The sequence below is a fragment of the Rhinichthys klamathensis genome, unplaced genomic scaffold, assembly GCF_029890125.1.
Source record: "Rhinichthys klamathensis goyatoka isolate OS25496 unplaced genomic scaffold, OSU_Roscu_1.1 h1tg000066l_1, whole genome shotgun sequence".
In the NCBI taxonomy this organism is placed as follows: Eukaryota; Metazoa; Chordata; class Actinopteri; order Cypriniformes; family Leuciscidae; genus Rhinichthys; species Rhinichthys klamathensis.
In genome coordinates, this window is record NW_026606609.1 from 1,318,095 (window position 1) to 1,333,044 (window position 14,950).

General features: G+C 40.2%; 2 protein-coding genes across 4 annotated transcripts in view; one reads left to right on the top strand and one right to left on the bottom strand.

Moving 5' to 3' along the window:
- Window positions 1-223: 223 nt before the first annotated feature.
- adrm1 (ADRM1 26S proteasome ubiquitin receptor) lies at window positions 224-7,279 on the top strand. 2 transcript variants are annotated; one of them, XM_056250022.1, is made up of 10 exons: window positions 224-292; window positions 743-957; window positions 1,033-1,149; window positions 1,576-1,699; window positions 3,519-3,605; window positions 3,723-3,795; window positions 3,875-4,137; window positions 4,220-4,377; window positions 6,811-6,913; window positions 7,034-7,279. In XM_056250022.1, exons 2-10 carry the CDS (start codon window positions 748-750, stop codon window positions 7,135-7,137), a joined length of 1,239 nt encoding a protein of 412 aa, XP_056105997.1. In that variant the 5' UTR covers window positions 224-292; window positions 743-747; the 3' UTR covers window positions 7,138-7,279. The 2 variants fall into 2 exon arrangements, with proteins under 2 accessions (XP_056105997.1, XP_056105999.1); XM_056250024.1 differs by having other exon boundaries at window positions 225-292; window positions 3,522-3,605.
- Window positions 7,280-7,399: 120 nt separating this feature from the next.
- lama5 (laminin, alpha 5) overlaps window positions 7,400-14,950 on the bottom strand; it is an 80,781-nt gene continuing 73,230 nt past the window's right edge. For both annotated transcript variants that reach the window (XM_056250026.1, XM_056250025.1), the window contains exons 66-80: window positions 14,765-14,893; window positions 14,519-14,661; window positions 14,296-14,428; window positions 12,394-12,537; window positions 12,182-12,312; window positions 11,935-12,099; window positions 11,656-11,779; window positions 11,285-11,433; window positions 10,741-10,927; window positions 10,511-10,657; window positions 9,913-10,060; window positions 9,698-9,828; window positions 8,933-9,026; window positions 8,094-8,213; window positions 7,400-7,967 (exon numbers count right to left, since the gene is read on the bottom strand). In XM_056250026.1, the coding sequence (XP_056106001.1) occupies window positions 7,819-7,967; window positions 8,094-8,213; window positions 8,933-9,026; window positions 9,698-9,828; window positions 9,913-10,060; window positions 10,511-10,657; window positions 10,741-10,927; window positions 11,285-11,433; window positions 11,656-11,779; window positions 11,935-12,099; window positions 12,182-12,312; window positions 12,394-12,537; window positions 14,296-14,428; window positions 14,519-14,661; window positions 14,765-14,893 (2,094 nt within the window). In that variant the 3' untranslated portion in view covers window positions 7,400-7,818. The remainder of the gene's footprint in view (window positions 7,968-8,093; window positions 8,214-8,932; window positions 9,027-9,697; window positions 9,829-9,912; window positions 10,061-10,510; window positions 10,658-10,740; window positions 10,928-11,284; window positions 11,434-11,655; window positions 11,780-11,934; window positions 12,100-12,181; window positions 12,313-12,393; window positions 12,538-14,295; window positions 14,429-14,518; window positions 14,662-14,764; window positions 14,894-14,950) is intronic.

Genomic DNA, 14,950 nt, shown 5'->3' on the forward strand with positions numbered 1-14,950 from the left:
ATAGTTTTATTTAACGATAACCGTGTTTTACTGCTTAATATTGAATTGATTATTCATAAAAAAGAGCCATCTGCTCTCAATGACGCAGCATTTGCTGCATGCCAAGAATGACAAGTTATTCAGCCAATCAAATGCTGACTTACTTGTGCACGTGGGCAATAGCAACACACGGCTAGCAGGATACAGGAAGTCGCTTGCCACTGTTCACTAGCCCATCTTCAACTCTTCAGCGATTGTACCTCAAGATATCTCTCTGCTGCAGGAATCTACAAAAGACTAAACTTATCCGCTGGTATGATGCACTTTTATTACAATGCGCTATTATCTGATCTGTAGCAGCGTGTTTCGTTTAAATACACATCAGAAACAAAATGCGCAGTCACTGTTGAGACATGGCAGCTAATGCTAACTGAGTGTAGAGTTTCAGAAGCCAAACGACGAAAAGATGGTTAGGTCTTGTGGTGCTATATTATATCTTAAGATATATACTGTTACATTTATATTGATGTATATTTGTACAAATTCTACGTTAGCTATTTGGCGTAACTTTTTTTAAGTTAGCTAGAATGCTAATCAATCTTGCTGAGTAACTGCTCACACCTTTAAGCTTCATGTTGTTTATCAGCAACACGCTAAAGATGACCACGCACCGATATCTTTATTAAAGCCTTATGTATATGGATTCAGAATGCTGTTGGTTTGTTTCACGTGTCTGTACCGGTTTGTATTGTCTGTCCATCAGTGAGGATGTCGTCTGGAGCTCTGTTCCCCAGCCTGGTCTCTGGCTCCCGCAGCTCATCCAGTAAATATCTGGTTGAGTTCCGGGCTGGTAAAATGAGCCTGAAGGGCAGCACTGTGACCCCGGACAAACGCAAGGGTTCCGTGTACATCCAGCAGACAGACGACTCGCTCATCCACTTCTGCTGGAAGGACAGGACCTCTGGGAATGTGGAGGATGTGAGGACTGTTCACAGTTAGTGGTCAAGCGGTGGTGTTTTATATCGATATCAATGTTTTGATTTTGTATTTCAGGATCTGATCATATTCCCGGATGACTGTGAGTTCAAGCGGGTCAGTCAGTGCACTACAGGACGCGTGTATGTGCTGAAGTTCAAGGCTGGCTCTAAAAGGCTGTTCTTTTGGATGCAGGTGAGGAGTGCTCACCTGATATTTCGCCAAGGCTGATTTATTGGCCCATATTGGTATTTTTATTAATTGCCCACTTTTTCTGTTTACCCGACGGTTTGGGTTATTCTTTTCTTCCTTGTTGTGACGTACATCCTAGTGAAACGGCTTCTTGAATAAGAAAAAAATGTAGGGTGGGACTTGACAATTATTTGGATGGTTGTGGTTTGCTATTGGTCAGTGACTGGCGTGAGCCAGTAAACACATCATCAGAGAAGAGATTTAAAAAAAAAATATGATTCCCTGTGTGCACAAACATACCTTTTTACTGTTTTACGTCATTTGTTTATTTGTGAAAAATCCCACAATAGGATAGTACAGAATCGAGGAGATTCTGATATCAGCTGTCGGTCACATTTGTTCTTGCTGTCCCATCTCTCTTGTGTGAAGGAGCCCAAAACAGATAAAGACGAGGAGTACTGTCGCAAAGTCAACGAGTACCTGAACAACCCCCCCATGCCGGGCGCTCTGGGCAGCGGAGGAGGCAGCGGACATGAACTCTCTGCACTTGGTGGTGAGTGATGGATGATGCAGAACACTCATCTCACTTGACTTTGGGCATGTCCCAATACTTGGCCACTTGAGAGTGCACGTACTTGAATCAGGAATGCAAACATGTCGCCGGTTTGAATCCACAATTGGTTATTTGTGTGATTCTTTTAGATTCGATTCGTTTTTGAAATTTTTGCTTTCAGAATCTATTTTTCTTTCTATTTCAACATTTAAATAGTAATGTAATCCTTGTAATTTTTTAATTGTAATCCTTGATTTATTTGTTTTTTTACATTTATGATGAGTTTCCTTCCCTGGTAAGTGCGCTAGACCAGTGGTTCCCAATCCTGGTCCTGGAGAACCCCCAGCATTGCACTCATTTCATGGCCCTTATCTAACAGATATTTGAACCACTGTTTCAGGGGCCGTTTACGCCACACCGCTTTCAACTGAAAACGAAAAACTCTTTGGGTCTCATTCATGAAACACGAGCAGAACGAATTTGTTCTGGCGTAAATTTTCGGATTCATTAAAATGTTCGTATTTTCCAAATGTTAGTTGGTACACAAGAAATCTACACCTGCTCCCAGCCACGCGTAAATAGTGCGCTAACAGCCGAACGTTTTGCTCATTAATAACGCTGCATTTTAATACACCTTAATCGGGTACATATTTGCACAGCATTTTGAAAAAATATTATATATAGGAATTACATACGGTTTTTCTTATTATGAGAGCCAGCCAGTAATAGCATCTGCGATGGCGGTCCTTCTCCAGTTTGAATACTATTTTTCCAAAGTGAACTAATTCGTTTTTTGCTCTCAAGCTTAATGTCGAACCATTTTCTTCTCACTTCTGGGAATGTTCGATTAACAGATGAAACTCCATTAACTGCATCTGTAATATGCTGCCAAGCTTCCTTTTTTTAGGACCCGATACGCCACTATGTACGCTTGAAAATAAAATTTGGCGTTTTGAATGAACTTCTGATAATAAAACTTCAATTTCTGCATCTGAGAATTTTTTTTTTTTCATTCGCATTCATGTCATAATATGATGCCCATATATAGTTGTCAGTCGGATTTAATGGGCGGGATTTATGGTAATTGTGAATGAACGTGCACGCGCGTCCCATTTACAACTGATTGGAATTCATTAACACACACACACACTTCACTATCACATCTGACGTTTACGAAGTATTTGTGAATCAGGAGAAGAGTTTTCGGGAAGGTCTCTTTACGCGCAAATCACTCGCATATTTACGAATGTTTCATGAATGAGACCCTTTATGCGTACTGGCCGTTCACTTACACCACAACAGCAAATATTTGAATTTTGGTTTCAAAGTGCAATTTTTTTTAAACTATACCATTATCATCTCCGTGTAAACTACAAAAAACCAAGCACATTTGTGACGTCATGTGTATTACGTCTATAGTCTATAGGTGTGTAGTGTTTCTTTACAAAGTGACATCGCCAACTACTGGCCTGGCAGCAGAATCTTTTTTTTTTTACATTAATTAGATATTACATATAATTAACATTTAAAAAAAAAATTATGTAGCGTGTATTTTGCAACTGCTTTTTACAAATTTTTACACTTTAATTATCAGCACCACGTTCAATAATGTTGTCTGTTACATAAGGACTACTGAACAGACAAGTTTATTTTAAAGTGCAAAGTATTGAAGATTAAAATGTGTAAATATGTTGTGCCCCATAGGTTAATCAAAAGGTATATGCACACTTGTAGCGCCCTGTGTAGGTTCTGGGACAGGCTCTTTGGCAACAAGAGTACTAAGGGAATTTCCCTTTTTTTAAATATCCTTTTCTTTAAGGAGAAGGTGGCTTGCAAAGCCTCCTGGGAAATATGAGCCACAACCAACTCATGCAGCTGATTGGACCAACAGGACTGGGTGGACTTGGTGAGTTTTTTTTGTTTGTTTTTTAAGCAAGATTCCATGTTCATGATTGCAATATGGCCCAGTCATAATACTATGACCGTTCAGAATTTGGGGACAGTAAGATGTTTTTTCTCAAAGGTGCTCTGGCTGGTCCAGGTCTGGCCAGTTTGTTGGGGAGTGGAGGTCCTGCTACCAGTAGCTCAACCTCGAGGTACGTCTGGTGATTTCTCAATGCTTATTTTTGCTGCCGATTGTTCTCGCATCTAATGGCTTCTATCCCTCATCCACAGCTCCCGCAGCCAATCGGCAGCCGCCACTCCCTCCTCTGGATCCACCGCACGCCTCAGCTCCACCCAGGCACCCACCACACCCGTAACCCCTGCTGCGACCTCCACCGGCTCGCCCACGGTGACCCCCACCACCCCTGCAGCCCAGACCCCCTCCATTCCTGCTGCAGGACCCCCGTCCAGCACACAGCCCATCCAGCTGAGTGACCTCCAGAGCATCCTGGCCACCATGAACGTTCCCGCCATGGCCGCAGAGGGACCGGGAGGTGAGAAACCGACAACTGATGTGATCTTCACTTCACTTTTACTTTCCTCTAAAATCTTGCCCATCCATCGCTGTCTCTGTAGTGGACCTGGCAAGTGTGTTGACCCCTGATGTCATGGCTCCTATTCTGGCGAACCCTGAGGTGCAGCAGAGACTGCTTCCGTACCTGCCATCAGGAGAATCCCTCCCACAGAGCGCCGACGAGATCCAGAACACACTGACCTCTCCACAGTTCCAGCAGGTCAGTCGTGCTCATACTGCATTCAAATTGTACAAGTATTGATTAGAGATGCACGATATGTCGGCCACCATATCAGTATTGGCCGATATATGTTCATTTTTAATGTGATCGTTATCGTCCCCATAAAAAAAAATGTGGCTGAGACACTTCAGATGTGTACTGATGGTTTTGAATTGCTTGAAATATGTTGGAAACAACTTTAAAAAAGGACAATACAGTAAAGTGCAACACAAATCTGTCATATAGGCTATGTGCACAAGCGTAATTTCGAACTTCCGCTATTGTCAGAAGTCGGCATGTCAGTTTCCGGTTTACGGCTGTTCATCCGCATCCGCTATAAACGAACAAGATTAGTGCTGCTGTTGTACGAAAAAAAGAGTTGTTAAACACATCTAAGTTTCTAAGAACTGTAGGTGGATCCATCATCTAACGCCCGTTTCACACATACCCCGTTTGCAGTGTGTGTTGCGGTGCAGGAGCAACGCGCGCTATAGTGCTTTCACATATGATGCGTTTGCAGTGAATAACTGATCCGCGGCTGTACCACAAACACATACTTACTTTTTTTTTTTTTTTGCGTCGCCCAAAATGTCTATTTTGTGCAGCCACTGCGCACGAAGGTTGGTGTTTTTCGGGAAGCGTTGGAAGCTCAAATGGCTGTTAGCAACTTGAAGCAGAGCAAAGTGGCACACAGCAGTGCTCCGTCCTAACGCACCATGTTAACAGGTTAGAGCTTTCACTTTTCACACCGTTCCAGATGCGGCACGTATAACAGCAGTGCAGCGATCGTTTCTGCACCGAATCTATTTCTGCTGTGCTGCATTAAAGTGACACCGCATGTTTCGTGGTCAAAATGCACAAAGATTGACCTGAAAATGTAGTAATTTCCCCATAAATGCGTTTCATTAAATAAAATGTAGTAATCTCACCATAAATGCATTTAATATACCGGTACTACTATTTTTCACAGTCATCTGAAGACTGTGAAGACCGGGGTAAATCAAGGAAAACTACAATTAAGGCGACATAATGAACAACACTCGTCTCATTCGTGGAGGTGGAAAAACAAGTTCTTTGTGACATGCAAGATCTATTGTAGGCTATTACAATTTAAATGCAAAAGAAAAGGCATGTGAGTCGGCTGTTTTTGCCAATTTTAAGTTTTAATTTAAAATATTTGCCATTTTAATATAGGAAATTTGACCACTTGCTTGAGCAACTTAATATAAGTAATGCATGGAATAATAGCCCTACTTGCGTTGTTTAAATTGTGTTTAAACGTGCATACGTCCATTAAAGAGTGTGTACAAAGAGAATCGCAATGCTGACAACTTTTTTTGAAATAAAAGTTCTAGCACAACTTCTGGATTTTAAATAAAATAGTAAGTATGTGTTTGTGGTACAGCCGCGGATCAGTTATTCACTGCAAACGCATCATATGTGAAAGCACTATAGCGCGCGTTGCTCCTGCACCGCAACACACACTGCAAACGGGGTATGTGTGAAACGGGCGTTAGATGATGGATACACCTACAGTTCTTAGAAACTTAGATGTGTTTAACAACTCTTTTTTTCGTACAACAGCAGCACTAATCTTGTTCGTTTATAGCGGATGCGGATGAACAGCCGTAAACCGGAAACTGACATGCCGACTTCTGACAATAGCGGAAGTTCGAAATTACGCTTGTGCACATAGCCTATAGGCATTATAATTGTGTGCTTGAGGCATGGATTTTAATGGTCAGACTTTTGTTTTTGTAATCAGGGTCTCTGAAGTTATATAAAAATGTGGATTTAGATAAAGCTAATATAGCGTTTATCGTCTTTCACATATAAAGAATTATCGGTTATTGGCCAAAATTTTCGTATTGGTGCATCCCTAATATAGATGATAACCGTGGTATTTAAAAAATAAAGTATTCCGTGTTGCTCCAAAACCAAAATTTGTTTTAGTATTAGTTTTCATTTAGCCAAAATATATTTAATCAACACTTTTTTAATTATATTATTGTTTCTACTCCAATTCATTGTTTAAATATACATAGACATTTTAAAAACATTGGCTGTAATTATAACTTGTTTTCATGACAGATTTATTCAAACATACACATAATAATGAAGACTTCACTAACAGGTTAATTAAAATATTAAGAATTGATGATGTAGTACATTTAGCTAAATGCTCCCCCTCTAGCTATGGTAAAATATTACATGACATTGTTTGCAAGAGGTTTTATTTACATCTTTCCACGGTTTAAATACTAAGCGATTACATGAAACATTATACATTTCAGTAAGTTGTACTGTTTTATACTTCCTGATGTTTATTTAATGCTATAATTGGTAGTAAAGAGAAAGAAGTGGTCAGTCATCTTTCTTGGGCTTTTCCATGTATCCTGCTGTGATGTAAACACCCCGTGTGTGTGTCTGCAGGCGATGAGTATGTTCAGTAGTGCTCTGGCCTCCGGTCAGCTCGGCCCTCTCATGAACCAGTTTGGTCTTCCCTCTGAAGCAGTGGACGCAGCTAATAAAGGGGGTGAGTTGTGCAACGTCCTCGAATCAACACAATTTGATTTCAAAATATATGGAAAAGTAGGTTAAATTTTAAAGAACTTTCATTCTCACAAGCTCTCATTTGCTTTGTCCTGATATTTAGATGTGGAGGCGTTTGCCAAGGCCATGGAGGGCAGTGATGCCAAGACTGATGATGGTGATTCCAAAGACAAGAAAGATGACGACGAGGACATGAGCTTGGATTAGAACGGCCTTCTGAACACAACCGTCTCTCTCTGAAGTGTTAGTCTCATACTAGTCCGAGATGTTTGCCTGTAATCATTCATTGATTCAAGTGTGTTTTGTATGTCCAAAGCTACACTATTAAACAATTGACTATGTAATGCCAGTTTATGTGTGTGTGTGTGTGTGTGTGTGAAGTTAATCAAAGAGACAAGAAACTTAAAGGAAATGTTTATTGCCAATAAAATACAGCTATTTTTGGGAATCTGACAAAAAATATCAAAAGTAACAATAATATTTCTTGAGTTTTCAACTCCAGTGGTTTTAGATAATACACAATGAATCCCTATGGCGCATGAGTTCGCTTGGGAACATCCACAGTAAATCTCCCTCCCTCCCTCCATCCAGTGTTTTTATACATCTAAATATTCCCATAAAACCCATTTAATGGTGTTTGGTCAGGATTGTATCAGTGACATGTACTAATTAAACCTGGAACAAAATAAATCCAGTGCCTTTCCTCTGGTCCTGTCATTGATCAGTGGTGTCTTGGCGCTTACAGTGCTTTTTCATCAAACTACATACACGGGTGTCATGAAAATAACCATAAATATCCGTTTAAATTAAAGGCTAAGCAAACCCACCACCTGTTGATTTGATAGTGTCAGTGTACGTGGAGTATTTAGGGTTTAATGCAGTTGTGGTCTATAAGGCAGGGCACCCCTGAGTCCCCACAGATCCAGACACAGACGAGGGTTTTGTCAGCATGACAGTCCTGTGGTTCAGTACGGCTTTCCTCACACACCCATGGAAAGAGAGGACGGTGGATGGGAGACCTGGTACGGCTATGGTGTCTGCACACGAGAGGACAAAAGGTTTAATTAGATTGAGCATCTTACCTCATTATATCAATGCAAGATTCTTGATTTGAAACCTGCATGTTCTCTGATAGGAATTGTAAAAGCGTTCAGGTGTCATACCCGGGATGCTGCCCAGATAAACAGTCTCTTTGCCCCCGTTCGATCTGCTCTGTTTGGGACCCACTCCATGTTCACTTGCCGAATCCACGTGTAGCTGGATGACATTGCTCTTCTTCACAACTAAAATAACAAATATTAAAGTGTGGAATTATATGGCAAACAGATTAGAATAGACACTCTTGGATAGGGTTTTTGAAGCAATGACGAGATAAAAACAGAAAAAGAAATCAGTGGTGAACAATAATGGTTGCTGTACTTAAGTACATTTTTCAAGTATCTGTACTTTTAGTATTTTTATTTTTATTTTATTTTTACCTTTACTTCACTAGATTCCAAAGCATGATTTTGTAATTTTTACTCCACTACATTCCATAAAACATGTTCACTAATTAAATTGTATTAGGGTATCTGTACTTTTACTCAAGTACTTGATTTGTGTTCTTCATCCACCCCTGGAAAAAATAGATCTAATCTTAATTTCTTGCGAAATGCCCTCAATTTTCAAATAAAATGAATACAAACCACTGATCTATAGAAGTCATTCTATATAGATCAGTGATACAAACTAATTTGATTTCATAAATAAATGGTCATATTATATACAATACAGGCATTTGTTTCTACCACCACTGCACTGACTAACATATAGCCAGGTAAAATGCTTCTACATAAGCATACACCCATTTTTACATCTAGACAAGCATATACCCATTTTCAAAATCAATTGTACAAAGTCTAAAAGCTTCATTTTTGACCCGAGCATAACAGATGTATTTTTTATTTAAAACGCACCACAAGGGTTAAATGCAGTATGATTGTTTTTCAAGGGTATGACTCACTTGTCACAGTGTGCCAACCTCCGTCACAGAGAGACTCCTCTGGTGTGAGACTGACTGAAAACTCTCCACTGCCACTGTTCACCAACACAGTCACCTGCACAGAACAAACAGACACTTCAAACTGGAGTATGGACCCGTCCCAATGACCATCAGACCAAGCCTAAATGATTTGTGGATATTCTCTGAACTCTCATAAAAATAGCTACGTTTACATGGACACCTTATTTTTAAAAAGAACTCCGAACATAGTGTTTACATGAATTTCCCTCCGTTGACGCATACTAACCGTCATCCTGCCATCGCTTCTGTTCTTTGTTTTAAAGAGCACACTTAATACTTATCTATTTCAGGTCCTAAAAAAGCCCCTTCCCAAGCAGTAAAAAGGCCTTTTCCTGTGCCCAAAACAAGGCGTTACATCATTACGCTATTTCTAAGTTATCCCACATGCGCAGAACATTCCAGTTTCGGTTTTCAATCAAGTATTTACATGTCCTATCGAATGGATTAGAAAAGGTTTAAACCACCTCTTACAATCCAAATGAAATTCGAAAAATTGATTTGGCCAATTCATTCTCATTGACGTGCTACTTGTCCATTACAAATGGATTATTAGGTCCATGTAAATGCAGCTACTGTCAAAATGGGGTCCAATTGACCTGAATTGACAAATAAAACCTTAAAGAATAAAAGCATACATCTCATTTAACCTTGTAAGAGTCACAGGTCCTTTACTAGGTTGTGTGTGTGTGTGTGTGTGTGTGTCACCTGGCCCTGGTTCAGATAGAGACTCAGCTGTTGAGTTTTCTTGGCTCCAGTGTGCAGCAGGAGCCCGGAGTCTGAAACCACACGGACCTCCAGCTGGATCTCGAGGTCCCGACCCAACATCAGCGATTCGTCTAGCATGCAGAGACGGAGAGAATGAAATCTGAAGTGTGTTTGACTGACTGATCAGGGGGACCGTTGTGAAGTGAGAGGCTCACCGATGGTCAGATATCCGCCCTGACTGGAGAAGTGGACCCCGGGCTGGAGGGGCTGCTGGTAGCAGGATGTCACTCCCACACTGTGAGAGGGGCTCTGTGCCGGCAGCTCGTTCAGTTTCAGATCCCGCACACAGCCGACGAAACCAGCCTGACAGAGAGAAACAGAAAGAAAGAAAAGTCAACTTCACATAAGCATTTTGGTACCAATTTGCTCTTAAAACAATATATTCAGATAGGTAAAAAAAATTTTCCTAAACCCGAAGAGTGCAGATATATTTATGTTTTTACATTCTTATCTAAATAAAATATTATTATTATTATGAATAAAAATGTATAAAATAAATAGAAAATATGGTGGACGGAGACCTGTATTTCAATGAAAATAAAAAAGAGAAATAAAAATAGTTCAATCTAATTAAAAATAAACTTTCTTATCCAACATTTGTGTGTGCAACTTTGTTGAAATCAATTTTGAGTCTTGTTTGCTTTGCAATATTTGTGACGGGTTGAGTTTCCGCCCATGTCGAGTGTTTCTGTACAGTGTGACTATGTAGGCAGTAGTTCAGGGGCTCTGTAGTGTGTGTAATACAGCGTTTACCTCAGCTGCGCTGTGGTCTGAGGGAAGTCCACCGATGTAGAGAGGAGCGCCAAACTGACTCTTCCCTCCACCCGTCACCCTCTTGTTCTGGGTGTCGATGCCGTCCGCTGTCAGAGAGGCCCTGTCACCCTCCACTTTCACAAACACCTGCATGAGTGCATTGTAAAAAATGTGAGATTTGGAACAAATGACACATTTATGTCTAAAAACATGCACGTCCACATACGCACCGTGTGCCACAGGCCGTCGTTGTATTTCTTTCTGCTGCGTATGCTAGTCTTCCTCCGCCCGCCATTGACCTGCAGCGTCAGATGGCCATCAGACACAGAGAGCATCATGGTTCTCTGGCCCTTCTCTCCTGCGTGGAAAACCAGTCCACTCGAAGAGTTCACGCGCACACCCAGAGAGATGTGTGGCCTGCAAACCAAGTTTACAATGCATTATACGTTACTGTAGATTTTTGATCGATATTAGTTACTTTTTTGATCAATATTAGTTATATTTTACTGATTTTTAACAGTGCATGCTCATTTACCATATCTGTACAAGTAGATTACATTTACTGTCATCGAATGCTCACTTAAAGTTAATCAATAAAATCAGTAATCATTTAGTTTTGACATGTAATATCAAAACTACTGACTTTATTTTTAGTGTGTTTTAATGACAAATCATACAAAATAGTACATAACTTTAATATCAGCCATTTAGCCATCAGTCATAACAAGAACTTATCAACTACAGCAGTTTAAAGCAGTTTTTTGAAACACTCACGCCTTGCTAAACGTTTGAGGCAGTGAATCAAATCTCAGGTGGCTGTGGGAGGAGCCACTGAAATGCTGGGCGTCGACCTCCTGGACGGACACCTCCCCCTGGCAGGACTTGAGCAACAATCGAGTTCTCGAACTTCCTTGAGGCTTGTTCTGTATTTTTATCATTAAAATAAAGTGATTATTTCATTATTTAACATTAATGAAAACAATATTTCTAAAATAAACTATGCGTTCTTATTAAAATAATGATTCATACAATGTTAAACAATAAAATATTCAAAATAATAAAATATTTATGTTCTTCTTCAAATAATATGATTATTTTATATATATATAATAAAATAAAATATTCTTCAGTCTTTAAAACAGTACCTTTGGATTCTTTCGTCGTGGTGAATCCAGAATCTCCAGTGGGACTGAAGCGGCGGGGCAAACAAAGGTGTATTTGTGTCCCTCTTGAGCTGATTTCAGATCTACGACCTTGGTTTCATCAATTCTAAGAACACAACGCAGAAATTAAAACAGCAGATCTAACTGTAACTTTTCATACAGCCTGTACATTCATACAGGTATAAGATTCAATTGGATGATTCATTTAGCATGATTCATCATTGCACACTCTCTGCATCACACACACACACACACACACACCTCTTCATGAAGAAGTTACTGAGGCAGCCGGTGAGGTTGGTGAGGCCGTTTGACGCGGGTGTGCCGCCCACATAGGTAATGTCAGACTGCAGCGCCGCCCTGCTGGTGTCCGCACTGACAGCTTCTCCTCCACTCTCAAGGACATCATCTATATAAATGCGCAACCTAAACAAAGACAGAAATAGTCTTAACCCTGTACACAAACACAATCTATTAATATATCTATAACATCCATACAGTGGCGTACCCATTTGTGTTGCGGTAAAATGCAACATAGTGACTGTTGTCGTCGTTGTATGTCTTCTGAGACTTGACTCCTTTGTTGCCAGCACTTACTACTACATGGCCGCTGTCTAAGACCACCTGACACACATCATTCTGAAGGGACACACACAAACATTATATTGTTTTATGTACTTCAAATATGATAAGCAAAACTGTGATCAGTGTAATTTGTACCTGGCCTTGATGGTAAAACATGAGTCCATTGTGCTGATCTGTTCTGAAGCCGATGCCAGCATAGAAGTTGTCTGGAAGATCTAGTACATTCGCCATCTTTAAGCCTAGGTAACCTTCACCAGTGAAGTGAGCCTCACGAGTAAACTAAAAACAACAACACAAACACACGTAAACACACGTCTTAACTCGGTACAGTAGAGGTCATATGCAGTGAAAACAGTAGGGTTGGGAATCACAACATCTTTACAGATTCTGGTTCTAATTCTGATTCTGCTGTGCGATTTTAGCTTCTTTTTATTATTATTATTATTATATTCTTATTATGTATGTGATGTTATGATGAACTATATGCCTTTCTTCACTGGCACTGACATTCTAAGTTGTTTAAAGTGTTCGTAAGGATACTGATTGTTAGAGGGCAGCTGTCTGACTCTGAGTTGGCGAACGGGAACATGGTTGGTTTGTGTGACATTAGCAACACGTTATATATGTTATTATTGATAACATAGTCAAGCAAAATGCTAATCATATTAATTACCGTTATGTGTCCGACGTTGTAAAGAGTGATACAAATGTGCAGCATTTACTGCAGTAACTTGAGTAAAGTTGACCCAATGGTTCTCAGTCTGAGCTGGTGTGAGTGAGTGGAGGCGGGGCTGATTTGCATATTCATAGAACCACGTATACTAAATGAAGCAAGGGTGTAGAGTTACATTCAAGCTATATTAAAGCTGCAGTCCGGCATTTTTCCTCTTTGTCGCCATCTCTGTTCGAAATCTGCAATTGCAGTCATTCGCGGAATTATCAACTTTACGTGAGTTGTAGTTCAACACCCTCGACACGGCACAGCGCGGATGAACACAGTGTTTGAGGAGAGTGTGCAGCTGTCAGTCACCGCGCCGATGTGGATATTGTCATTCAGAATCACAGATTATTCTTTTTGGAAGTATGACCAACAGAACAATTTTCACCGGGAAATGTCATCTGAACTAGTAAGAAACATTCACTTTTGTTCTGGTTCTGACATTGCAGTAAATCGCGCTGATTAAATCTAACAATTGCTTATAAGTTATCATTTCACGCAAAACCGTGCAAAGTAGCTATACTATGTTCTCTACTTGTTAATGTTAACAACGTCAGCAAGCATTGCGTGACTACATCATGTAATGTCCTTCCGATATTATCCTTGTTTTCGCATGGGTCCAGTTGCAGTCTCTTTTTTTCTGTAGCCACTCCGAAGTCCGAACGAAGTCTTTTGCATGTTACAGCGGGTGAGTCTCTAGTTGTCACTGATGATGATCGTCGTTTGAACCTTTCTGGATCCGCCATCAAATTGATAAGTTTAATTATATCAAGTGCTGTGAGAAAAGGCTATAAATCTCTACCTCCAACATCCTCACACGCAATATAGCTTATACTAGCCGAGACTCTTCTTTATGTGTACAGATGTGACGTAATGACGCAAAGACATGCTCGAATCTCCCGCGGAAATCCACCAGTACCACTAAAATTAAAAACATTATTACAAGCTTACCGTTTTGCATCGAGCTAAGGCAAGCAGATAGTTTTGAACACTGGCTGGTTATGTATTTTATCAAATATGTATTTTGGATAATTTTTAACCCAAAAAAAGCTACGGACAGCAGCTTTAAGACATAAATATGGCATTTTGGTGATCAAAGGTGAGTTTTAAGGAAAAAAAATGATTTAAGACTTTAAGCCTTTACCATAGCAGCATTCGTTACTTCATATCCCAGATTTTGGAGGCCTCTTTTTTCACAAATAACCGAGCGAATACAAGTATGTTCCCTCATTGGAGAAGAACGCAGATATTGCAACACTATGAGCAGAACTGAATGTGGATTCCCAACCCTAAAGAGGCATGTATGATGAGGCTCTCACCAGCAGGTCTTCTGGACAGCCATAGCTGATGCCCACACCCTTCATGGTCTTAATTTGAACAAAGCTTCTCAAGGCCTTTATGGTCCTAAGGCAGCCCTTTATGGAGCCACGCTTATGAAACACGCTCTTTAAACTGCAATGATATGAACAGATAGTTAATTACACGGCCTACGCCAAAATGGATCTAAATATAACTTCTCAATGGAAATATCTGCGTGGTCACCTCTCGGGCATCTGGTCCTCTGGCACTCCACCCAGGAAGTATCTTCCTGTAAAGTTGAGCTCTTTACTGGAAAGCGAGTAGACCTTCTGACGATCTAGCCTCACTAGCATTTCACTTTTAGAAAGTTGAAAGATAACATCCAACTGAAAACAAAAAACAAAGAAAACATTTAAATAATTAAAACGTGAAGATATAATCTTGGCATCTGGCAGGAATAGACAGGAATAAATAGAGGGTTTCACTCACAAATTTGACCTGAGCATTGCCGATTTTAATTTTTGACTGTTGTGGGTCGGAAAGCTCGGACAACGTTCCCTCAACGTTATAGAAGACTTTCAGAAGGCCGCCATGCACAGCCACAGTCACGTACTTATCCTGAGAAGGGACAATCGACGGAGAAAAATGACATTAACTCATGATAACGTGTCTAAA